General features: G+C 49.2%; 11 protein-coding genes across 11 annotated transcripts; 5 read left to right on the forward strand and 6 right to left on the reverse strand.

Annotated features, from left to right (window-relative positions):
- Positions 1–296: 296 nt before the first annotated feature.
- BP5553_02806 (putative NUS1 putative nuclear undecaprenyl pyrophosphate synthase) lies at positions 297–1,432 on the forward strand (the record flags this gene model as incomplete). Its single annotated transcript, XM_032011429.1, has 3 exons — positions 297–392; positions 448–880; positions 930–1,432. 3 exons carry the CDS (start codon positions 297–299, stop codon positions 1,430–1,432), a joined length of 1,032 nt encoding a protein of 343 aa, XP_031871122.1.
- Positions 1,433–1,449: 17 nt separating this feature from the next.
- On the reverse strand, positions 1,450–2,541 carry BP5553_02807 (Clavaminate synthase-like protein; the record flags this gene model as incomplete). Its single annotated transcript, XM_032011430.1, has 3 exons — positions 1,450–2,056; positions 2,105–2,370; positions 2,419–2,541. The coding sequence occupies 3 exons, from the start codon at positions 2,539–2,541 to the stop codon at positions 1,450–1,452; spliced, it is 996 nt and encodes a 331-aa protein (XP_031871123.1).
- Positions 2,542–2,742: 201 nt separating this feature from the next.
- On the forward strand, positions 2,743–4,561 carry BP5553_02808 (tRNA (guanine(37)-N1)-methyltransferase; the record flags this gene model as incomplete). Its single annotated transcript, XM_032011431.1, has 6 exons — positions 2,743–2,748; positions 2,803–3,088; positions 3,139–3,240; positions 3,294–3,371; positions 3,420–3,838; positions 4,031–4,561. The coding sequence occupies 6 exons, from the start codon at positions 2,743–2,745 to the stop codon at positions 4,559–4,561; spliced, it is 1,422 nt and encodes a 473-aa protein (XP_031871124.1).
- Positions 4,562–4,933: 372 nt separating this feature from the next.
- BP5553_02809 (uncharacterized protein) lies at positions 4,934–6,978 on the reverse strand (the record flags this gene model as incomplete). The annotated part of the gene is made up of 4 exons (XM_032011432.1): positions 4,934–5,037; positions 5,087–6,607; positions 6,670–6,848; positions 6,926–6,978. The coding sequence occupies 4 exons, from the start codon at positions 6,976–6,978 to the stop codon at positions 4,934–4,936; spliced, it is 1,857 nt and encodes a 618-aa protein (XP_031871125.1).
- Positions 6,979–7,432: 454 nt separating this feature from the next.
- BP5553_02810 (Ribonuclease) lies at positions 7,433–8,506 on the forward strand (the record flags this gene model as incomplete). Its single annotated transcript, XM_032011433.1, has 1 exon — positions 7,433–8,506. The coding sequence occupies one exon, from the start codon at positions 7,433–7,435 to the stop codon at positions 8,504–8,506; it is 1,074 nt and encodes a 357-aa protein (XP_031871126.1).
- An 825-nt stretch (positions 8,507–9,331) lies between these two features.
- Positions 9,332–10,163, reverse strand: BP5553_02811 (uncharacterized protein; the record flags this gene model as incomplete). The annotated part of the gene is made up of 3 exons (XM_032011434.1): positions 9,332–9,751; positions 9,819–9,929; positions 10,002–10,163. The coding sequence occupies 3 exons, from the start codon at positions 10,161–10,163 to the stop codon at positions 9,332–9,334; spliced, it is 693 nt and encodes a 230-aa protein (XP_031871127.1).
- A 578-nt stretch (positions 10,164–10,741) lies between these two features.
- BP5553_02812 (uncharacterized protein) lies at positions 10,742–11,889 on the forward strand (the record flags this gene model as incomplete). Its single annotated transcript, XM_032011435.1, has 3 exons — positions 10,742–11,113; positions 11,161–11,224; positions 11,294–11,889. The coding sequence occupies 3 exons, from the start codon at positions 10,742–10,744 to the stop codon at positions 11,887–11,889; spliced, it is 1,032 nt and encodes a 343-aa protein (XP_031871128.1).
- Positions 11,890–12,248: 359 nt separating this feature from the next.
- On the forward strand, positions 12,249–13,879 carry BP5553_02813 (Uncharacterized protein; the record flags this gene model as incomplete). The annotated part of the gene is made up of 2 exons (XM_032011436.1): positions 12,249–12,321; positions 12,396–13,879. The coding sequence occupies 2 exons, from the start codon at positions 12,249–12,251 to the stop codon at positions 13,877–13,879; spliced, it is 1,557 nt and encodes a 518-aa protein (XP_031871129.1).
- Positions 13,880–14,247: 368 nt separating this feature from the next.
- Positions 14,248–14,925, reverse strand: BP5553_02814 (Uncharacterized protein; the record flags this gene model as incomplete). Its single annotated transcript, XM_032011437.1, has 1 exon — positions 14,248–14,925. The coding sequence occupies one exon, from the start codon at positions 14,923–14,925 to the stop codon at positions 14,248–14,250; it is 678 nt and encodes a 225-aa protein (XP_031871130.1).
- A 1,162-nt stretch (positions 14,926–16,087) lies between these two features.
- On the reverse strand, positions 16,088–18,880 carry BP5553_02815 (uncharacterized protein; the record flags this gene model as incomplete). Its single annotated transcript, XM_032011438.1, has 1 exon — positions 16,088–18,880. The coding sequence occupies one exon, from the start codon at positions 18,878–18,880 to the stop codon at positions 16,088–16,090; it is 2,793 nt and encodes a 930-aa protein (XP_031871131.1).
- A 1,900-nt stretch (positions 18,881–20,780) lies between these two features.
- BP5553_02816 (uncharacterized protein) lies at positions 20,781–22,388 on the reverse strand (the record flags this gene model as incomplete). Its single annotated transcript, XM_032011439.1, has 2 exons — positions 20,781–21,269; positions 21,759–22,388. 2 exons carry the CDS (start codon positions 22,386–22,388, stop codon positions 20,781–20,783), a joined length of 1,119 nt encoding a protein of 372 aa, XP_031871132.1.
- Positions 22,389–22,497: the final 109 nt, after the last annotated feature.

Here is a 22,497-nt window from a genome sequence, read left to right on the forward strand (position 1 = left end):
TCCTAGCCTAGACGTCTGTGTAGAAAGGAGCATGGCTGTGAAGTATGTTGTTGAAAATCAATCCAATTTCGATGTGGATTCACGCGCGTGAGATTGTGCAGCAAGCTCGATGCTCAGCCGCGGAGGATGTCGTGGCCTTGTCCGTGAGCGCGCCCAGCCTTCCATGACTTAACCTCAAATTCCCGCCTCCAATACTCCGTACAGCCAAGCAATTTGTAGCGGTTTCAGCGACGTACCATTCTCCTTGTTCTTCTCAATCACCTTCCTTATCTTAATTGGCGAATAGCCTCAATAATATGCCTGCTGCAAGTCGAGAAACAGACATTTACAGGCGGGATGCAAAACTTGACCACACCCTGTTAACTCCAGCTGAACGAGAAAAGCTCATAGAGGTAAGCAATCACTAGTGAAAGGTCCCATGAGAGCGTATCTTAACAAGTTTCCTAGCCGTATCTCCCGGAACCTCCATTGAAACCTTCTTCACGACGCAGGAAGAATGGCAAACTTGCAGGTATCCCAACCGATGGAAGGGGCCACTCACGGTTGGGCGTCCGAAAGTTCCTAAAACACCACTTACACCTCCTTGTGTACACGATAATACACGCGGTATTCTCGATTTACATTCGATTTCGCCAGGCCTACCATGGGGTTAAGGACCGGATACTGGCTATTTTATACTACCATCACCGAACACCTGAGCTCATACAAAAGGATGTCAAAGGGTTGAGTCGGTTACCAAAACACCTCTCTATTATATTGACGCTTCAGGATGGCGGGAGAGGTGGTGCTGGCTTAGAAGCCCTTGTGGACGAAGTTGCGGAGATTGCAGCTTGGTGTGCTTGTACTGGGATACCAATGCTTTCGGTTTACGAGAAGACTGGTGGGTGCTATCCATTTCAAAGCGCGGAACTCATACTGACTTGTTGTAGGCATACTGAAGGGCTACATACCTGCAACTCATAGGGCGATATCGCGAAAGCTCTCATCGTACTTTGGTCCCGAACACCCGGCCGTCTTGTTGCGAGCTCCCCATATGCCTTCTATAGAATCCGCCGCGGGTACGCCCGTGAACGGCACTCCCGCGCCTAGCCCGGCTGTAAAAAACTTGAATATCCTTCTACTTTCAGCGGAGGATGGTCGCGACTCATTGGTGGACCTCACAAAGACTCTCGCAGAGATGTCGCAGCGCTCGAAACTGTCATCGAAAGACATAAGCGCTGATCTAGTTGATGCCGAGATTTCAGAGAGTGTCATGGGAGAGCCGGATCTATTGGTCCTATTTGGACCAACCGTTGAACTGTCAGGATATCCTCCCTGGCAAGTTCGACTTACGGAAATTTTTCACGTGCAAGATAATCAGGACGTCGGGTATCAGGTGTTTCTACGGGCATTATATAATTACGCAAATGCCCAGATGCGATTTGGGAGGTAGCTTAGAGCATGGCGCTATCATGGTTTGCACGATTTCATCTCTCTTGAGATGCCGTCCCACCTATAAACAGGACCGGTTCCCACATTGTAATTATAATAGTTTTCTGTCCCGCCCTTCTCCGTTGCTCGTCGGAAGGTAATGTTGATCCTTCCTCCATCATTTACATTCCTCCCTGTCCGTTTGGGAATTGAGTGGAGCCAGTTACTCTGAGTTTTGCCTCTCATGAGTAACATATCTCCGCCCGCGAGAGGCAGTTTGACAGTCTTTGTCTCAGCAGCATTGGCATTTGGCGCAACTGGCTTGTGCTTCATGAGAAAGTCTCTCCGAGCGCCTAAGGAGAAGGATGCGATAGCCGGTAACTTCCCAAGGAACCGCTCATTGTCGCTATGGTATGATATGCTATCCGAACCTGACGCATAATAATTGACAAGACAGAAGTTAAATTTGCAACCAGTTGCCGCCTCGGTCGAGGTCCGAATGTCATCAAGACACTTAGGTATTGGCCTTGGAGGGTATTTGGAATAATACTTTTCGTTTTCCAGCTTCTGCCCTGTCGTCGCATTTACAACATCTCCAGTTTCATTAAACCTTGCCGTTTCGTCCAGGCCAAAGACCGTTGTATATCTGTCTAGAGTTCAGCGTTGATCTGGCTTTAGGGGATTGGTGTCACACCTCGGCGTTCGGATTCTATTCTCAATTCCTCCCCTTTTGATGTTGTACTCAACCCTATAGAATGGTAGCTCGGAACGAAGAAACTGAAATATTTCACGTTCTAAATTCCTAGGAATGTAGGGCTCAAAATAGAGCAGGTCAAGATCGGGTTGATCATTGATAACCCTTGGAGTGGCAGATGGAAAAGAGGCCATGGCCGTTTCAATATGCTGTGGAAAACATTTTATTGGAAAGGGGTACATCGGATGGCGAGAAAACTGGAGATCCTGCATCGATTAGCTTTGTAGAAGAGAATATAGTATTCGAACGCTCACTTGATCTGATGCCGTTGCCAGCTCTGGGTTCCGCCCGCCATGTTCGGTAGCTGATATACGTTGTCTTTTGACGGGAGGCTTGAAAAACGCATCAAGAGTCCTTTTCCCGGTAGATTTTGACATTGTAAAATATATCTTTTAATATGGGAGACTGGAGAATCCCGAAGTTACGTAGCAAGGCCATTTGAGTTTCCAGCCTCGTCAACGTCATGGCCCAATCAGGAAAGGCCGCGTCCATGTCCTTTTGAAAATCTCAGCCTCGCGAGAAATTCAAGCAGGTGAAACGAAAACAAACGACACTTCAAATCATATTATTATGAAGCTATGACGGTAATTATGCCCCGCGTTAATGATTTAAACAAGTAGCTAACGCAACACTTGTAGGATGAGAAACCAATAAGTCCCTCGAGTGTGATGTCGCTCCTCCGTCCTCCCATTGTTAGGTCTGCAGCTGCAACCCTCGATCGCTCCCTGTTCTCGAAAACGGTGCCTATAACAGCAGCGAGAATAACAAACCTTAAAAATATATCGCGTGTTCGGACGGGGCTTGAAAAGAGCAAGGAACTTCTGAGACTTGATAGACTCATCAATGTTCGACCAGACCAGGATCCGACGCTGGCGTCCAAAGGCGTAAAATGCCTGCTACTGAAACCCGAGGTGATCGTGGAAGGTATGGCAAGATATCGATTCTAAAATGTTGTAGGTATTAACGCTGTCTAGATCAAAACACATGGAGTTCTTTTCTGCAAGAAGCTGTAAAAAACGAAGAAGCAAGCGTGGTGCCCTACAATCTAACGGTGAATTATGATTATTGGACATATCGTACGAATGTGCTACCTCTTGGTTTTTGGGCTTTCTTTCTGACAAAACTGCAGTTGATATCATGACAGCATTATTGCCGGAAGATGCTTTAGGTGAAGTACCAGTTGGATTTTCAATAGTTGGTCACGTTGGTACTTCGTCCACCCTCTGAATGATAACACGATGCTAATGACGCCTAGCACATCTAAACCTCCGTGACGAATACCTCCCTTACAAGAACGTGATAGCGGAAGTACTTATAGATAAAAACCCTACCATACGTACTGTGATAAACAAAACCGATGACGTGGGCAATCAGTCAGAATACAGGACTTTCGGCTATGAAGTCTTAGCCGGACCAGATGAGATGAACGTGGAAGTTAATGAGGGCAGCTGCTTATTCCGGTTTGATTATTCGAAGGTCTACTGGAATAGCCGCCTACAAACGGAACACAAGAGACTGGTGGATATGTTTAATCCTGGGGAGGTTGTCTGCGATGTTATGGCTGGAGTAGGGCCTTTTGCCATCCCGGCCGGCAAAAAGGGGGTCTTTGTCTGGGCAAATGACCTCAATCCGGCCAGCTACGAAAGTATGAAGGATGCTATAACTCGAAATAAAGTAAGTTCATCTATTATTTTCCAGTAAATAGCTTCCTTTTTCATGATGATTTAAATATCATGACCGTCAACATAGCCCCGTAGTGGCAATAATGAGACTGCCCTGCGAAGGCACTGCAACCTGACAGTCTCCATCACTCAAATATTTAACAGGCACGACTCTCAAAAATGCCCGAGCTGACATGTAAAATAGGTCACGAATTTCGTCCGCCCCTTCTGCGAAGACGGCCATACCTTCATCCAGCACGCTGCCGATGACCTCATCTCTCTCGCCGCTACAAAACAAAACACTATCTCCTTCCCCCCAAAACCACTCTCCCGAAATGCCTCTCCGCCTAAATCTCCAAGACCCCCCAAAATCATAACTATTCCCCAAACGATAAACCATTTCGTCATGAACCTCCCTGCCATCGCCATCGACTTCGTCGGCTCATTCAACGGCCTGTACGAAGGCCACGAAACCCTCTTTGAGCCCCACACGCCGACAAAGCTGCCTATCGTGCATGTACATTGTTTCTCTACCAAGAGTGACAACAATGTGAGAGAGACTATTGAGATCTGTGAGAGGATTTCCCGTGTTTTGGGGTATGAGATTAAGCCGGAGGATGATGATGTGACGGTTTATGAGGTTCGAGATGTAGCGCCAAAGAAGAGGATGTTTTGTGCGAGCTTCAGACTTCCCCCCAAGGTTGCTTTCGGGGAGAGGAAACGGGTCTCGGGATGATTGAAGCCGTAATGTTGGCCCGTGATGAATAGAACATTTAGTGTTTGGAAGACTCGATCTAGATTTCTTCCATCCTCGAATGTCTTGAATATATTGCTAGAGTTACAATACTGAAAACATTTTCCATTAAGAGTTGTAATGCCACCCTTTGCGCCTGCAACCATAGGGGAATCATAGAAAGTAGGTACATATCCATAGACCGATTAGGCAAAGGACTATGAAGGTGCCAGTTTTGCTGCAGGAACTTCGGCGCCTTGACTTCGTGATATCATTAACATAGAGTACCCTGAACTCCCGAATCACACATCCACCCCATTAAAACGCTCAAATTTCAGATAAACTAACGTATACATTGCAATAACCACAACTCCCTTATTGCTGAGATATATCAGGGTCTTGCTCTATAACTTCGCAGCCCTGCGCAAAGAATAACCTAGCGGGCGCATCATAATCGTTCTCAATACTATAGAAATTCCCTAAACGGGTTAGCCTTGTACTTATAACCAAAGATTGAGAGCTACTTACCCCTAGGAATTTGCCACATGCCTCCCTTCCCAATCCTAAAGACATTACCATTCACAGTAACTTGCACTCTTCCATAGTAGACAAAGAACACCATCTGCATCTTCCTCGAATTCTTAGGCTTCTTGGACGCCCCTGGTGGGAGATCAACCATCCCAGATCCAAAGAATGGTAACGTTAACGTCTTTGCAAATTTGAAAGATCCATTTTTGACGTCGCGTGTGATTATTGCTGCGGAGGATAATGCAATTTCTTCTTCTGCCTCATCTGCCTGGGAGCCCACTGGGTCTTCCGGGTTCCACACCCTGATATCTCCAAACACCCGACCAGGTTCGGCTTCCCAAGGCTCAGCAGGCTCATCCTCCTCCTCTTCGACATCCACACGAGGCTTCTTCCCCTTTGATTTCGGTCTTTTGGTCGCTGGTTGTTGCGCTTCTTCTGCACGAACGACCTCTTTAATCCTAGGTAAGAGGAATTTACTTTTACTCCAATTGTCGTCGGCCTCGTCATCCGAATATTCAACTCTTTCATTTTTCCAGAATGCTAGTGGCTTGAATGAATTTCGACCTGAGCGGGTTTGTTGGAAACCCGTTCCTTCAGCTGGGGTTTCCCGCCGTAGTATCATCAGGCCACGATTACTCCTTGGTAAAGGTGGCCCGCGTTTGACTGCTGGCGAATCTGTTTCTGCGACGGGCGCCAATTTCGGTTTTCGGCCAGGAGCTTTTGGTTTAGAGGAAGTTGTAGATTTGCCAATCCTTTGGGCATCGCCCACTGGGTTTTTGGCAAGTTTAGGCTCACTCACGTCGGCATTCTTCTTAGCCCGGCCTGGCTTCCTCCCAGAATTTTTGGACTCCTCTGCAAGCGGTCGTCTATCACTCTTGGTGGGCGGTTCATCTTCTTCTTCAACTACCGTCTGGTCGGACTTCCTTGGCCGTCCTCGTTTGGCCTTCTTCGCGGGGGGTTCCACAGTAGCAGGTTCCGTGGCATTGCGCTTGCCACTGTTAGTTGGCTTTGGCGCTGGCTCGTGGACTTCTTCGGAGGTTTCTCTGGAGCTTTCGTCCTCAGTCCCAGGCTCGCCATTCTCCTCTGTATCAACCATCTGAAAGGAACCTTCGCTATTCTCAACATCATCGTCCCCACCCATTGCAGCACTATAATTATAGTCTTGGTGTTCTGCATCTTCCGGAGCGACTGCTTCCCTGAGCGGCGCTAATCGGGTTTCGCGAGTAAGTTTCGTAGTGCTAGAACCCGCGAAAGCTAAGCCTGGCCGTCTTTTAGGCGTTGCTGAGTGAACATTGGAATCATCTATGCCATTCGAGAAATTTAATTTTCGCTGGACGGATGCGAGTTTTGATACTGATCTGGGCGCAACTACTGAGCCCCGTGTCGGTGATGATGATGGGCCGAACGACGGATTTCTCCGGGCAGGCGATTGTAGAAACGTTTTTATAGGTGATTTCGAACGTGGAGGCAGGCGAATACTTGCTCGTTTTTCTAGAATTTCTTGAGGCTCCGGCATCGTACCTGCGGCGCATATCAGCAACTCATCCGCGAAGCATTTGTTACAAGTCTCATAAGAGGCATACTGTCAACCATATCCATATCCTCTTCACTCGATATGGTCCCATTCGAATAATTATTGACCTTATTCATTCCGTTCCGCGACCTTGCTTGTGGCTTCTCGGGCGAAGAAAAGAGATCATCCATTGGTTCCAGGCCATTCTCGTCGCGAATTCCAGTATCGGGGAGGGTAAGGCCAGTCTTCCTGTAGCGCTGTCAGCAGGAGATTCTTTATTCTAATTGCGTGTATCTACTTGCCTTCCTCGTACTCCCAAGTCAAACAAATATTGATTTTCCTTGGGTTTACGCTTTGGTATGGAAGCTTGCGGCGGCATCTTTGGATCAGACGAGCGCGACACAACGAGCGCGTTCTCTAAGTCGTGAGAGCTATGATGGCGCCGAATTCGATACGCAGGATTTAAGAGATCAAAAACCCAAAACTAAACGCGCTATATCAACGCGTCAAGGTCGAATTATCGGGAGAATCGTGACGTTGATGTGGGGTTCTGGACTATCAAAGGAGTTAAACAATTCGCGGGTTGCCCGAGTAGTAAGCCAAGACAGTATATCAAGTATTGGTGCCTGAGGGGATCAAAATAATCATAATACTGTAACGCCACGGCCTTGAACTAGCACGTGCAACTACTGCACCAGCCACAACCGCGCCTCGTCGCGTCTCCCATCCGCCAACCAACGCGTCAGTGAGAAACGGCACTCTTAGCTTTTAACTTTACGAACTACCTTATTCACTTGATCTCGCAAACCAAACAATAATCATAATCCCACAAGATGGCAGACTCGCCAATGCAGATGGAAGACGATGTTTCTCTTGAAACGCCTGCCAATGACGTATTCCTTGCGCCCTCAATTAATCGCGAACTCCTCCTCACTGGCGCCTCATATACCCATTTTTCAACTGTCCCTCCAACACTACTCCCCACTTCAGACCCCAATTCTCAATCTAATGACCCTCCGCAACCAGGACCACCATGCGCCTTAGGAGTCGATGAAGCTGGACGTGGTCCTGTTTTAGGTCCTATGGTATACGGCCTCTTTTATCTTCCACTCCCCTTATCCGATCCTCTCCTCCGCAAAACGCACCATTTTGATGACAGCAAAGTCCTCACTCCAACTGTACGCTCGAATCTCATGGAAAAGCTATGCACTCCAGATTCGGACCTTTATACACAATGCGGATGGGCCGTCGAAGTTATGTCCGCACGAGATATCGGCGCCAACATGATGAAGCCGACTGGAACATACAACCTGAATGCTCAAGCTATGGATGCTACCATTGCCTTGATCCAAGGGGTTTATAAAAGAGGTGTCAATATCAAGGAGATTTATATCGACACCATCGGAAGCCCAGCGACGTATCAGAAAAAGCTTGAGAGGGTGTTTCCGACTGCGAAGATCACGGTTGCGAAGAAGGCTGATAGTCTTTATCCATGTGTGAGCGCTGCAAGTGTTTGCGCCAAAGTTACAAGGGATGTCGCTCTGGAGGTATTGTATGAGAGCTACATAAATAAAACTGACGAGGAGGATGGCGATGGCGAGCTGAGCGCAGCGAAGGTCCCAGAGGAAGCGTCTTGGGGATCTGGATACCCCTCAGATGCCAGGTGTACATCGTGGCTGAAGAGAAATGTGGATCCAGTTTTTGGCTGGGGAAGCGAATGCCGTTTCAGTTGGGGAACGGCAAAGGACATGTTAGATTTGAAGAATGTTGCTGCGAAGGTGGAATGGCCAGCTGAGGGAGATGATGATACTATTCCCTTAACAGACTATTTCAGTGCTGCAAAAGAGAAGGATACGGATGAGCTTGGGTCATGGTTTGGACATTCCGTGACGACAGAGATATTTTAGATGGAGATGCGCGATATGGGACTTGTTTACTAGCGTGTTTGGAGTTGGAAAATGGAGGCAAATCAGGAGGAACCCATGAAGGACTGCTCTTTTATCCACGAAGTTACTACCCACCACCCTAGAACCCTCCGTAGCAGCGTACCCGTTGGGCTCTTATTAGGTGTCCAGGCCCTGTAGGTATCTCTACGCTAATTTATAGTTACGATTAGGAATTGCTTCCCAGTCCTATATACCCCCTAATATTAAGCGGCGGGTCAATTAAGCATATATCTGTACAAGTTGCGAATTACGAGTTGCATGGTAGGAGCAGCAAATTTGGTGGGAATTCTGGCGTGGTGCGCTGCATGCATGATGAGGTGTAGAGGGTGGTCTTGGTAGTGGCTTGATAGGCTCGTGCTACGGTTGAATAACAAATGCGAGTCCCTATTATTATTAAGGTTAATCGCCGTTGCGGTCTAATGCCTGGTTTCACAGTACCAGGTAGACTAACGAACCCCTGTCTCCACTCCGACGACAAGGGTTGCAGACGACGTCAACTTGGTTCGGGGTTGGAACATCGCATGTGGCTTGATAGAACCAAGATCGCAATCGCTCGCGTTTAGAGTAGAAGAGGATAAGATATATTATCCTATCGTCGGAATAAAGAGGGGACAAATTAAGAACGAGAACACAAACATACAGTATAAACAAACCCCAGACCTCTAATTTTCTAGCGCCAAAACGACCTTGCGAGCTAAAGAAAATACCAGATTCTAAATAATTACTCAATACCTCGTTCCGTATAGCAGACTGTTGACATCTCAAGTGTTGGTGCGCCCCTTTGATTCAGTCCACCTCCAAGCTTGCTTCATCTTGATCCTCCTTGTTTGTCTTGTCTTTCTTTGTTGACGGGCGATAGGGTGCCAACGACATATTTCTTTTATTATCCCTGCCTTTAGTCGGGTCGTGGTATACAACGCCCACAGGAGATTCGTTGGCCGTCTCATTGTACATCGCTCGGGCCTCAGAACTAGTGAGGTTGCCACTAGTGTAATATGGCTCATCCGGACCTTCAATCGGGAACTCCATAATAGGAAGAGGAATTCCGGTGTTTAACTTCTCTGTGTTTTGAAAGTTGTGTGGGTATTCGCGGGCTGACATCCCGCCATTACTCGTCGTCTTTCGCGCATGCGCCACTGTGTTTCTAACGTGTTGTGCGGGTATCCGTCTATTGGTATTGTTGTCTGACAAGTTGGTACACGAATACTAGTGGTAGTAGTTAGGACGATTGTTGCTGGTTCGGGGTACTGCTAAATAGGATGGTTATACTTACATGAGATGACGTATCCGCACTCGAGGAAGGAGATGACACACCCTCGGCGGTGGTTGAAAATGTGCCGGAGAAAGGGGTTGATATACTCTCGGCTGGGGTTGGATAATCACTCTGGGCGGGAAATAACACACCCGAAGGGCTGGTTGCAGATTCACCTCAGCCGGGGGTGGGAGGTCCTCCAACCCAGGCATCTTCAGGTGGGGATTGAGGGTTCGCTGAAGATGTTGAAGATCTTCCCCTATAGGCGTTTCGACGGGGGAGTTCTCCACGCTCTCCACGCGCGGATTGAGGATTCGCTATAGTCGGAGTTGAAGATCCACTCCAGGGGGGGTTTGAAGATCCCATGTTTGAGGAGGCTATATATACAGATAATAATTTTAATCGATTTGTTGCGACAGATCAAGTTGATTTGGTCTTAGGCAGTTCCCCAAGGAAGTCAGGTCAGGCCGACGTGTGCTTCACAGCTGGGCAAGCAGAGCGGTGGCACTGAGTAACTAATTCGGCGGGAGTAAAAGAAAGATCTGGGGGAACGAAATGGGGGAGTTGGCCTGCTTAAATCCCGAAGGAAGTTTGTACTCTGCAGCCTTGCCTCTCTTCGAGCTTCTCCCGCATTGCGATACTACTTTTAAGGAATAATTGGCTGTCAAGTGGGTAGGGCGGAACGGCATTGGTGGCTTGCTGCCAGCTCTTTATGTTCTGCAAGTACCCGAGTAACTTGAACGAATGAACTTGCCTGTCGACCAATACCGCTTTGTCGCTAGGTGGATGGGCTGCGCTAGAGCTTCTCGTTGCGCGGTGCCTTCTTTGATGGAAGTTCTCCATAAGACGCATGGTTCTCTCCTCCAGCGATCGAACCCGCTCCAACCAGAACAACATCCTGACAGTAATCTATGCAGCCAACCGGCAGCATAACTCTCCTCGCAATGTCTCTCCAAGTCGGCCCAATCGACCTAAGTCGTGCCAAGGACCATCTCTATACCGAAACCATCGAACCAAGGCTCTTTGACATTTTAGCTGCCGTGCTAGAACCCAATAGCCACACAACGCCTGCCGTAGCGGTAGGACAGATTAACAATCTGCTCTACGATTCCCAGGACGGCAATCTGCTCTACGATGCCCAAGATAGTAGGGTCAGCGTGACTGACGCTGAAGCCTCGGGCCTTGCTCAGCGTTTATGGCTGGTATTGATTCAGGTTGTTCAGCTAATCCCGCATGACCATGAGGGCCAGGATAAATTAGTCGAATTATTGCACTCTTTGACCCAGCTCCCGCCAATAACTAGGAAGTTTTGGGGTGTATGTCCTGCCTAATTCGGCAAGTATCATTGCTAAGGAATAACTAGACGCGGTATTATCTCTGGACCGACCTACCTCTTTTAGGACAAACCCTGAGAGACTGGTGGATAGGTACGTACGCAACATCGTTGTTCATCTCATCCTCGTTTGGTTTACATTCGCCCTCTAACCAGTCATTAGGGCCCGATTATGACAACGATACCATCCCCAAAGCAAGAGTAGCCTTTCATTGGCTAAACTTCAACTCGTTCGCAGCACGTGTCCTTAACGCCGATCTGGCCGGCTGGACTAACTTTGCCGAGTGGGAAGTCTGTCAGGCGCTCGAGCGGCCCCCACCGCTCCCCGAAAAATGGGTAATCGACTGCGATATTGCGGTAGCGGCGGAATGGATTTTGCGAGGCGGAGAGGGGCTGTTTAAGCGGTTGAGCAAGGAAGAGTTGGGTAAGGACAAAGATGAATTCAAAGAAGAGTTGAGTGAGAACAAAGCAGAGTTGAGTGAGCACAAAGCAAAGTTGATTGAGAACAAAGCAGAGTTGGGTGAAAATAAGGAGAAACTCGGTGAAGACGAAGAAAAGTTGAATGAATACAAGGCACGATCGCTGATTGCATGGGTGCCATATAGCGGGAGGCCTGGGTTCAATCGTGAGAGGTGGGCGTATTGGAAGAAGAGGTTTGGGGAGATTGCGGAAGAGGCTGACGGGAGTGTTTTGGAGTGGTCAGCCCAGGCAGCGGCGAAGATGGGAGAGATTGATGGTCAGGGTTCTGGAAAGCTTTGAAGATACCGAAGGCCGAGGAGGAGCGGTATGCGATAGATTGATAACTGATAGGCGTACGGAGTAATTGATGTATGTTTGAATTTATAAGACCTTGAGGTAGTACAAAAACGCTCGACGACTTATAGCTGCATAAAGCCTAAGGCGAACGGTGCTTGGCAGCGAGGTTGAAGATTCAGCCTTATGAAATTGCACGTGATCTGAGAGCTTGTACTCAAACGCCCTCAGGCCTCGTAAATCCACAAGGCTGAACGTCGAAAAAACGTCGCTGGCCAAACGTCGAACCAATTGCCTCATACCACCACAGCACCCCCCCATCCTTTCTTTCTTCCCTATATCAGATCTCCTTTTGCAAGGTATCGATGCATCCCTCCCGACAAGCATACGTGGAGGAAGCCGAGCCGGAAGATGTAGGTATCGACCTAGCAAACGTCCGTAAGTCATTTTCAACATCACCTCTACCTCATTATCATTAAGTGAGCCATATTAACCTGCCTTTCCCCACCTAGCACTCGACCGCGAATATGACATGCCATCAGCTACAGCGGGAATTGCGCCTGAGAAAGCGTCCGCCATCCTCTCCCAGTTCCAGCGAAAACGGAAAGCAGCCGCGATTGCAGTACCAACAGACGATGGCCGAGTACGGGCGCGTTTACGGGAGATGGGCGAGCCCGTAACACTATTTGGGGAGGGCCCAGGTGATCGCAGAGACCGGCTGAGGGGGTTACTTGCGATACAAGCAGAGATTGAAGGGATGGAAGATGAAGAGGGTGATGCGCGGATGCGTGATGCTGATGAGGATCAGGGCGAGAATGAGCAGGAGGAGGAGTTTTATACGAAGGGGATACCAGAGTTACTTGATGCTAGGAGAGATATTGCGAAGTATTCTTTGCCTAGAGCGAAGAGAAGAGTGGCGAGCCAGAAACTCGAGTCTACGATCCCTTTACGGACGCATGTCAAGTTTAGGAAGGGTGTCAAGGAACGTTTACAGGGCTTCGAGTTGCAGGGCAGTCAAATGGCGGGAGAGAGACCTGTTAGCATGACGAGATTCTCGCCAAATGGCGAGATTATCGCGGCTGGGAATTGGGGTGGGGGTGTGAAGCTTCTGAGTGTTCCCAATCTAGAAGAGATAAGGACTTTACGCGGGCATACGGATCGAATTGGGGGAATAACATGGTTACCGGACGCCACATTGCCAGGCTCAACTGTTTCACCGGATACAGTCAATCTGGCGTCAGGAGGAGCAGAGGGCAACATTCACCTCTGGTCCCTAAATCAGGATACACCCCTCGCAACTCTTGCCGGCCACCAAATGCGCGTTTGCCGTACCGAGTTCCACCCCTCGGGTCGTTATCTAGCTTCTGCATCCGAAGACACCACATGGCGCCTTTGGGACGTCAACACTACCACTGAACTCCTCCTCCAAGAAGGGCATTCCCGAGGTGTATTTGCTCTGAGCTTTAACACAGATGGCTCCCTCCTTGCCAGCGCAGGAATGGACAGCATCGGGCGGATCTGGGATCTCCGCACCGGTCGCACAGTCATGATTCTCGAAGGGCACATTCGACCCATTTATGCACTTGATTGGGGTGTTGATGGGCACCGAGTACTCTCCGGCTCAGGCGACGGCTGGATCAAATGCTGGGACGTGAGAAAAGTGCAGCCGGCTGGTGGAGTCGGCGCGCACAAAAGCGTTGTCTCTGATTTACGGTGGTACAAGGGCGAAGATGATCCAGCGCAGGGCGTTGTTCCTGAAGTCGACGAACAAGGTAGTAGAAAGCCGAAGAAATCGGGCACGTTCTTCGTTTCGGGTGGCTTTGATAAGAATATCAATATCTTCTCTGCGGATGATTGGGGGCTTGTGCAGAGGCTTAGTGGCCATACGGGGAACGTCCATAGTGTGGATGTAACGAGGAATGGGAAGTGGATTGTGAGCGGAGGATATGACCGCACGGTCAAGTTATGGGGGAGGAATGATATGGAACCTCTTTGAAGGACCAATGGTGGCGGATATACTAGGGTTGGAAATCCCACAGGATCCTAATGGCATGGAGTTCAACCATCCAGAAGATGTGAAATATTCGGAGATTTAAAACCAAGCAACGAAGTCCGACAATTGACCAAATACTTCCAATAGTATGGCGGTTGGTATTCATTGTTTCCAAGCATAATTATTTGTCAACTCATTCCTTGTGTTCCTATACAATTATTCATTAACACTGCTAGGCATTTCACAAGCAACAAATGGGACATTATGGATGGTAGCATTTTCATGTTACATTTGTTGGGTATCCCTAATATCTACGCAAAAAGTGGCTCGCCAGCAAAGCACATCATCCACCCTCTTTGTCCACTGACTCTCTATAAGCCAAACGCCTCAGTGGCTCTGGTATAATACTTAGTCCTATCATCCGTCACCGAGGTCCCAACACACGCCATATAGGCCGCAAGCCCGGCCGGCCCACCAGCCTGAATCGCCTTTCTCGAGTCGGGGCACTGAGTAACAAGAAACCAAGGCGCACTACCCCAGCTATAGGCATCGGGCAAAACCAGCGCCCTTATCGCATTCAACTGATCGTCACTCAACCCACTCGTCGTGCTTGCCGTCGTAATAGCACCCACCTTTGCCGCTAACTCGGGGATGGACTTCGCATACATTAGGTTGAAGTTGGGCATCTGCATATTGCGGGTTCCTTGACCGGGACGCCCGGGGGCAGGAAAGTGATTGGTGCTGTACTTAAACTCGCCGCTTTCTAAGGCCACGAGGGAGAGGACGGCGGCGATTTCATGCGGGTTGAAGATCTTATATTGTGCCATGGCGGCGATGAGGTAGGGTGCTGCCTGGACATTTGTAGCGCATTCCGAGGGGACATCTGCACCGGTGCAGGTGTTGCTCGAGGGGGCGATTTTGAGGAGGATGTCCGCTGCACTCACGACTGCGCGGGAGGAGAGCGAGGACCCGGAGAAAGGGGTGTCGGGGAGTACATATGCCGTGATGAGGGCGATGAAGAGGTTGAGGGATAGAATCTTGGAAAACATGTTCGCGGTTTCTTTTGATATTGACCCTGGAGTAGCTGTCAAGTCCGCTTAGTTGTGTTGTGTGGATGCGATAGCAGAATTGAAAAATGGTACACGCGCAGAGTGTTGTTGGGAAAGGTTGATAGAAGGTCGAAATAAATAGGTTCCCTTGTTTTTTGTGATTCCGCTATGCAAAATAATGTAATTGTTCTCCGTGATTGTTCTGACGGCCAGGAAGTAAGGGGGTAAAGACTGAACAAAGAATGACTAGCATTCACGACTTCCGCTGTTCGGGAACTTATTTAACAGAGAACGTAAGGATCGTGAGGATCGTAAGGATCGAAAGGACAGTAAATTCACATTAAAGGGGAGGAAGGAGGAAGTCGACAGGAAGTGGATGCTGAGGAAGGCGGGAGTCTTTTACGGGCGCACAGAGGCAGTCGCACTGTCACTCATCGTATTCAGCTGCGATGTGATAGATACAAAGGTACTTCGCCACCAGAGGAGCCAATCCTGCATCCCTGAGCCCCCGCCATCATCCCAGGCTAAAGAATTCAGGATTGAGGAAACCTCTAGTAGCACCGTCCTCGTATGATGACACGCCGTAAGGGAGAAAGCTTGATTTCGTCCGAAGACCACAGCCAATACTTGCAGGATGGGATGGTGAGCTAAAGTCAGGGGAAGTTTCAACTTCACTGCCAGTCGTCGCGATTGATTCGCTTAGCCGGTGAGCTGAACAAAGGGGTTAGCTTCGTGCTAGCCCAAATCCGGCACACTTCCCGATGGAGGGTCTGCTTCGTTGTGAAAGGAGCGTAAATCATGTGCATGTAACCTCGTATCCCGTGGAGAATTCCAAGGCCAAGCTGAGTACTACGTGGTATGGGGTAAATCCGGTGTGCTGATTTGGTATATATATAGTTTCTTGTGGAGAGCGGAAACAATGAAAGTATGCAGAAAGGAAGAAGGGTTGTTTCAATTCCCCACTGGCACATGATTTCACCCCACGGATTGTATATGCGCTATATAAATGAAATACCCCGGAAGAGGTAAGGAAAAGGGACGCCTATGATCCCCCACATTAGTCGTACAAGTTGAGTATTCCATCAACGACATAATTCTCCAATGAAAACATAAATGCTACCCTGTACACCGCGAAAATGCCTTCCCCTCAGCAACCTGTAATTCAGTTGAGCGGCTTTCTAGCCCAGCCACTAATTGTTCTCCATCCGGCACCGCAAGCTCTTCCTTCCTCAATGATATCCTGAACCCCATCTAATTTCCCCTCGTTGCCAACGGTTTGCAACTTGCATCTCAGCAACCACTTCTCCCAAGCCCACCCACCAACAATGCCACACACGCTAGCAGCGTTCTCGGTGCTGCCTGTCACCATAGCCTCGAGCTCCAGCTTGACCTCGACGCCCATGCTATCTCTGTTCACGACTTTATTTTCGATCTTAGCACCCATGGGCAGGAATGTCCATGCGCGCTTAATATTAACAAAACCCGCGCGTTTGAGTCTGCCGAGCCAGAGTTTTGTAGGTTGAGGGTCATATCCCAAAGTACTAAGATTGAAACCAAACTCGACACTCTTGGCCAAGCCTTGCGGCCCGGCATTCACGATATCAGAATCCATGATGGAAAATTCGAGGTATCCACCAGGCTTGAGAACGCGCATGCATTCCTTCAGGCAAGTATCCCATTCATCCTGTCCGTTCTCGGCACTCTGCTTCAAGATACTGTAGATCTCCCGGGCGGAGATGAGATCGAATTGGTTGTCCTTGAAGGGCAGCTTGACCAAGCGATCGACTGCAATTTGGCGGTGATTCTTGGGACCGCGGATGTTGGAGTTGGAGAGCTGGCGCAAAGCCTTCGTGGTAACAGTGTACACCTTGGTGTTGGGGTACTCGGTAGCGCAATACCATGCCCAGTCGCAGGTAGCTTGACCTCCAAGGTCTAAAATTCTGGCACGATCTCTGGGTGTTCCATTCATCTTGGGGCCCATGGACGAGAGCCTGGCAAGGCGCTTAGCAACCGGTGCGGCAATCAAGCGGCCTCCATTGAGAAGCTTGATAGCCATCACATTCCACGTGGCTGGTGCCATTTGTGTGAAGGCCTCGTGCTCTCTGTCATGCTTCAGCTTCTCGGGATCTTCCGCAGTGATCTCGTCACCGCGCGCCACGTTAGCAGACATGCGACGCTTAGCACTCATGGGGACAACGCTGAGTTGATACTTCCCAAGCAGCTGTGCGCGATGAGCTGCTGGGAATACCACGCGTTGTGTTTGCAGAGCCTCGAATCTGGGAATGCGGTGAACAAAGGTATCACGGTAACGAGATCGGGCAATGAAAGTCTGGAAAGCACGGTAATACGCGGACTCCTGTTGGCCAGCCTTGGGAAGAGGGCATCCAAGCACGGCTGAGGTCAAGACTATCTCGGAGAATCGGACTGTCTTGCGGGGCGGTGATGGAGCCTCAGCGGTTTCGACAACGTCTCTTTGGCTCTTTGTGCTTGCAGCGCGCTGAAGTAGGGCAGCCTCGTCATCGCGGGCCTCGGTAGGGTTGATGAGTTCGGCGAGGTATGAGCTTTGGGCTGCGAGCCACATGCCGGTTCGATCAACATTGTCAATAGCGATGATTTCAAGATCGAGAGTTTTCCCAGTGGTATAATCTGTGATGATCTCATCTGCTACGATCTCATCTTCCTCAATGGGACTCGGTGCTGTAATTGGTACAATTGTCTCATCGGATTTCTGCTGGGGCAAGATAGGTCGTGCGGTGGGAAGGCCTTCCGACATAGTCTCTGACTCCGAAACTTCCAAAATTCGCTCGACGGGAGCTGAAGACCATGGGGTCTTGTAGAAATGCTCTGCGGTGGTTGAAGAGGGTGGTACATCGTCCTCAGGAGTGCATGGCACGAGATGCCAGGTGTGTCTTGCACTGTATGATAAGGTGGAAAAAAAGCCACCGGGAGAAGGGATATCGAGTCGGGTTAGGCTGTTGAGGGATTGTTGTTGGTCCGGCGAGAGGACAACTGAATTGTTTCGGCGAATGCTTGTAATGAGTGGAGGAAGGCTTTGTTGCATCTCCTGTATCTGGGAGACTTCACGGGGCTCCTCTGGCAATTCAATGACTTGCTCCTGATGGTGCTCGAAGTTATTGTCACCACCAGAGAGCGCCTGTAAAGTTGCCATCGCAGCTGGTTGTAGTTGAACTCCACCGCCCCATAGATCATCGTCATCCCCATTGACGCTTCCAATCTCGGGTGTTGGCGGAACAGACATGGCTGCCAACTGTTCAGAGCTGAGGCTACCATCTAAAGATGGTGGAGCAGAACAAGAAGGGACTTCTTGGGATTGTAAATATGAGAATAGAGCGGGGGACATTGGTACTTTTGGTGGAGGGGTTGGGGCTACAGGAGATGTTAGAAGCTTGAAAGCTTCAACACCAGGCCATGGATCACCCCTCGAAGGGATGGCAAGAGGTGGGAGCGAGTCCCGGGAGGTTCTGCTGTAGATGGAATCGACAGAAGAGCGCTTGGGCCGGTTGATTTGCCCTGTGGTAGAACTTCTCCTCCGCAAGGAAGGTTTCCTTCTTGTATCTTCGTCGGATGATACGTCGTAAAGATCGTCAAACTCAGTAGCCTCCGTCGTAAAGCTCGCTCTGGTCCATGGTGCTGATGAAGGTGTTGGAGAGGGGATGCTTTCGGTATCTGAGGAGGAGGTCGAGGGTGGAATAGGTGCCGACATGAAGTGGTTGCCGCGTGGTGTTGGAAAATGATCGCTGAGAGGGGAAAGCCAGTCTGCCTTCTTTGGAGATCTATCCCGACTTCGTCGTCTATCCATTATCATTGAGCCTCGTTGTGACTCGTCTTCATCTTCCATTATAGTATTAAGTGACTTCTGCCTCTGCCCTCTCCGTGCCTGCACGGGAGGCGGTGGGGCATATGTAGTGGCCGGTAAGAAATCTAATGTAGCCATTTTTGTAGATGCAGATATTTGCCGGGTATAAAAAAGTGTGCGTCTGGCTGACCCAAGAAAATAGATTACCCCTTTTGACGAGAAGTATGTAAGACGCCCGGCGTCAAGTCGACAAGGGAGGGAGTATTAAAAGATAGGAATGCTTCGATCAACGAAGACTTTGCGAAAGCAGACAACAACAACAGCAAAAATATGGATATCAAGAAAAGGATGCCCAACCTTCGTTCTGGGAGGTCCGAATGTTTATACGACCCCGCTGGACGAACGCATTTTCGCAGCGCGAAAGTCTGACTAGCCAGCGCTAAAAGGCAGATATGAGCATCGCCCTCACATCTCGATTAGGACAAGCAGACGTGGGAACCAGGCTGGACACGGAAACCAAACGCGCTGCAGAGAGCGCCGCCGCAGAGAATGACGACGTGTGGAGAGACGGATGCAACGGGAGACTGACATTGCAAGCAGGTGCCGTTGTTCCATGGCCAATCCAGGTGGTCGGGATATTAGGTACGGGCCAATAGAGTGGGTAGGGCCGGCATCCCTTCATCTGGATAGCCAAAATTAGGATCTGCGATGCTGGTTATGGTGTCTACGTCCAGCATGACGAGGGATGGCGCGCGCGAGAGAATGCAATGTTCCGGTCTCATTGGAGGATTGGACTGCAGCGCAGCAGCCACAGCATAGAATATCCTCGCGAGCGACGAATAGGGAGGTCGGCGATACCCTCGGGTCGACCTGGGCGCGTAATCCTTCGGTAGGATTGATTGGATTTGTTTGAATGTACTGTACAAGAGTACAGGAGCATCTCGACAATTTTGGTAGCACTGGGTTGGATAGCCAGTCAAACCAGTCCATGACGATGAGGCTCAGAGGTGATGGCACGCCGAGACCAATTAATAGACTGCATTCTGTCCGCGTTCACGAATCTGTAGAAGACCCCGACTTGGCGTTCATGGTGATATGTTCCTGAAATAGACCTGCGCTATATCTGTATTCGATAAACAATTGACTATCAATATCAATATCAATATCGAATGCTCAAAAATAAGGTTGATAAACGCTGTTGAAGAGACTCTTTCGTCGACTACTGCATATGACAATAGGAATAGGATGTCATTGCTTGTTGAAGTTCATGTTGGAACGACATGAGGAATTATCTCGGGCGCCAAATATCTGGCGCCTAATATCTAAGGCACCAATATCTGGCTCTGAAGATATATCACGTGATTCACGCAACCCAAACTTACATAGGTAGACAAGACCCCGACGTGATGGGTGGATATCCCTCATAAGACAGCGTAAGGTCTACAAAGATAAATCATGTATTAGGCCCTTTAGTTACGGACAATATCTAGGGCTGTGTTATTGACGTCTTGATTTAGTGCCGCGTTAGCTGAATTGGTTTTAAGCATATCGATTTATGATTGTCAATAGGCCGCCCTGTGAGCATGACCTGCAATACTAAATAGACCTAATTGTTATAGACTCTTCCTAGTTGGTCCCTGCATGATCATACTAGGTAGAGGTGTGGCTCAAAGCGACAGGTCTGCGATGCGAGTACCGCCCTACAGCCCACAGTCTTCACCAGAGCAAGTCATAGCCTGTCAAAAGCATTTAGTTGGTATTAACAGGTGATAATCAACTACCACCTAGCTCCTCATATCTCTCTAATAGTCCTACATTCCATGTTTGAAACTTCCTCATACTTGGTGGCAGCAAAGCAGCACTATCACGAAGACAGGCGCCTAACTCACGAATAGCATGTGGCACCAACGGCAACTCTTCGACGTCCGAGTTCTCTTGTAATTTGAAAGCCTCTTCTTCCGTCACATCTTTCCAGAACACTTTCATCGCGAACTTTCCCGAAGAAGGATATGGTGTTGGGGTGGCCGGCAGGGATTGCTCACCAGCCGAAAATCTCGACGACGAAAATCTCAATCCACTGGCCAATATCCATAAAGATAGGAACGTCGAAGTAGAGCCAGCAGGCGGCGAGGTTAAAGAGGGCGGCAACAAGGAGGACGGCAAGTTGTTCTTCGAAGCTAGGTGGTGGGTTAGCTCGGGAGACGAACCATACTTGGATCGCGCCGATGACACTGGGGACTCGTCCGACGAGGAGGTGGTCGTAATATGAGAGGTTGTCGATTGTTTCCACTCTAACGAGGAAAGCAAAATACGGGAGGCACACTGCGATTGCAAAATATCGGCCAGTTGCGAGGAAATAAATAAAGGCGCAGACGGTAATTTGGGTGATAGCAGCGTGGATGATGACGGCTGCAGGGTCCATTTGTGAAGTTTGACTCCCTCTATTAGGTGATCGACGTGCCCAAGATAGCTGTTGCAAGACTTGCACTGTATCCTTTCGAATTCTAATGTTTCTTCTGTTGAACAGCTTGTCTATCATGCATCAGCAAAAGTAATCATGGTTTGCATCCTGTAGTTTGTGGGACAGCCATGCTATGGAGAGAGTGTTCTATAGGGTTGATAGCTAATAGCAATAATGCTGCAACAAAAATACTCCATGTGTGAGGAAATGCACTTTCCTTCCGCACCTATATCACCTTCTTACATTTTCGATGGTCGATGTCCCTCGTGTTGATCCCGTGAATTCCAAAACTTGAGAAGTCATGGCGGGCAACGAACGAGCTTGATTACCGCCAAACAAGCAGGCCACCCATCGACCGGAGAAGAGGGTTGACCTGCTTGTCTGCCTGCTGAAACGCGCAAAGGGGTAGCAAGTTATCAATCTGGGGCATTTGTATCGGTGACCAGACAACTGAGAGCAAGAAGCAATGCGTGGTCACCTTCTTGATACCCCTAAATATTGGCGTGTCTCTTGAATGAAGGACAAAGGCTACTGTAAAGAAATGTGGTTTCTTACCTGTAGTCCTGTGCAGTCGGATGCAGTAATGTGGAATGTTGTGAGGCCGACGAGTGCAAATCCAGATCTAGGCATGAATTTGGTGTTGGCTCCGTAGCCTCTATCCGCCAGGGACTTCTCGGCGTCAATGTGTTTCTCATGGCCACTTGCACCATTCGACTCATGATTATGATCATCTGGCTTATGACAATGCCAGAACTCCATCATCTCTGCCCAGTTCTCACTTGGTAGGTCTTTCCATGTCTTGATACTGCCATTTCTGATAATAACAGTACCACACTCTCGACAAAGGAACTCTGAATCTTGTCCCAACTGCTTCGCAGACCATGCAACATCACTACTTTGCATCTTTTCCGCATATTGAGCTGGGAGCGCACCCGCCAGGGGTAGGCGCCATGATAACTCTCTGCTACCCAGCGCGGGCTTCTGCAAGGCACCTTTGGCAGCTACTTGCCCCGGAAGATTTGTGGCGATCACCTCCCCCTCGTGATATAAAGTAACCTGGAGACCGTTTGGAGACAGCTCCGCCTTGGTGGTTGAATTACATGGCGTGTCCAGAGCAGCGACGATAGATATTTGGCGGATATTGGCCAGAAGCTCTGCGTAGACCAGAGTCTTGCATCTTGACATGGTCGAGGTTGCAGTTGCTGAGTATGGTACACTGTAAGCAGTACTGAGATGGAGTTGAAACTTCCACGGAGTAAGTCTCCAGCAGAGAGGTTGGTTTGGTTACAGGGTT

This window comes from Venustampulla echinocandica (assembly GCF_003357145.1).
Source record: "Venustampulla echinocandica strain BP 5553 chromosome Unknown scaffold_1, whole genome shotgun sequence".
NCBI classification, from domain to species: domain Eukaryota; kingdom Fungi; phylum Ascomycota; class Leotiomycetes; order Helotiales; family Pleuroascaceae; genus Venustampulla; species Venustampulla echinocandica.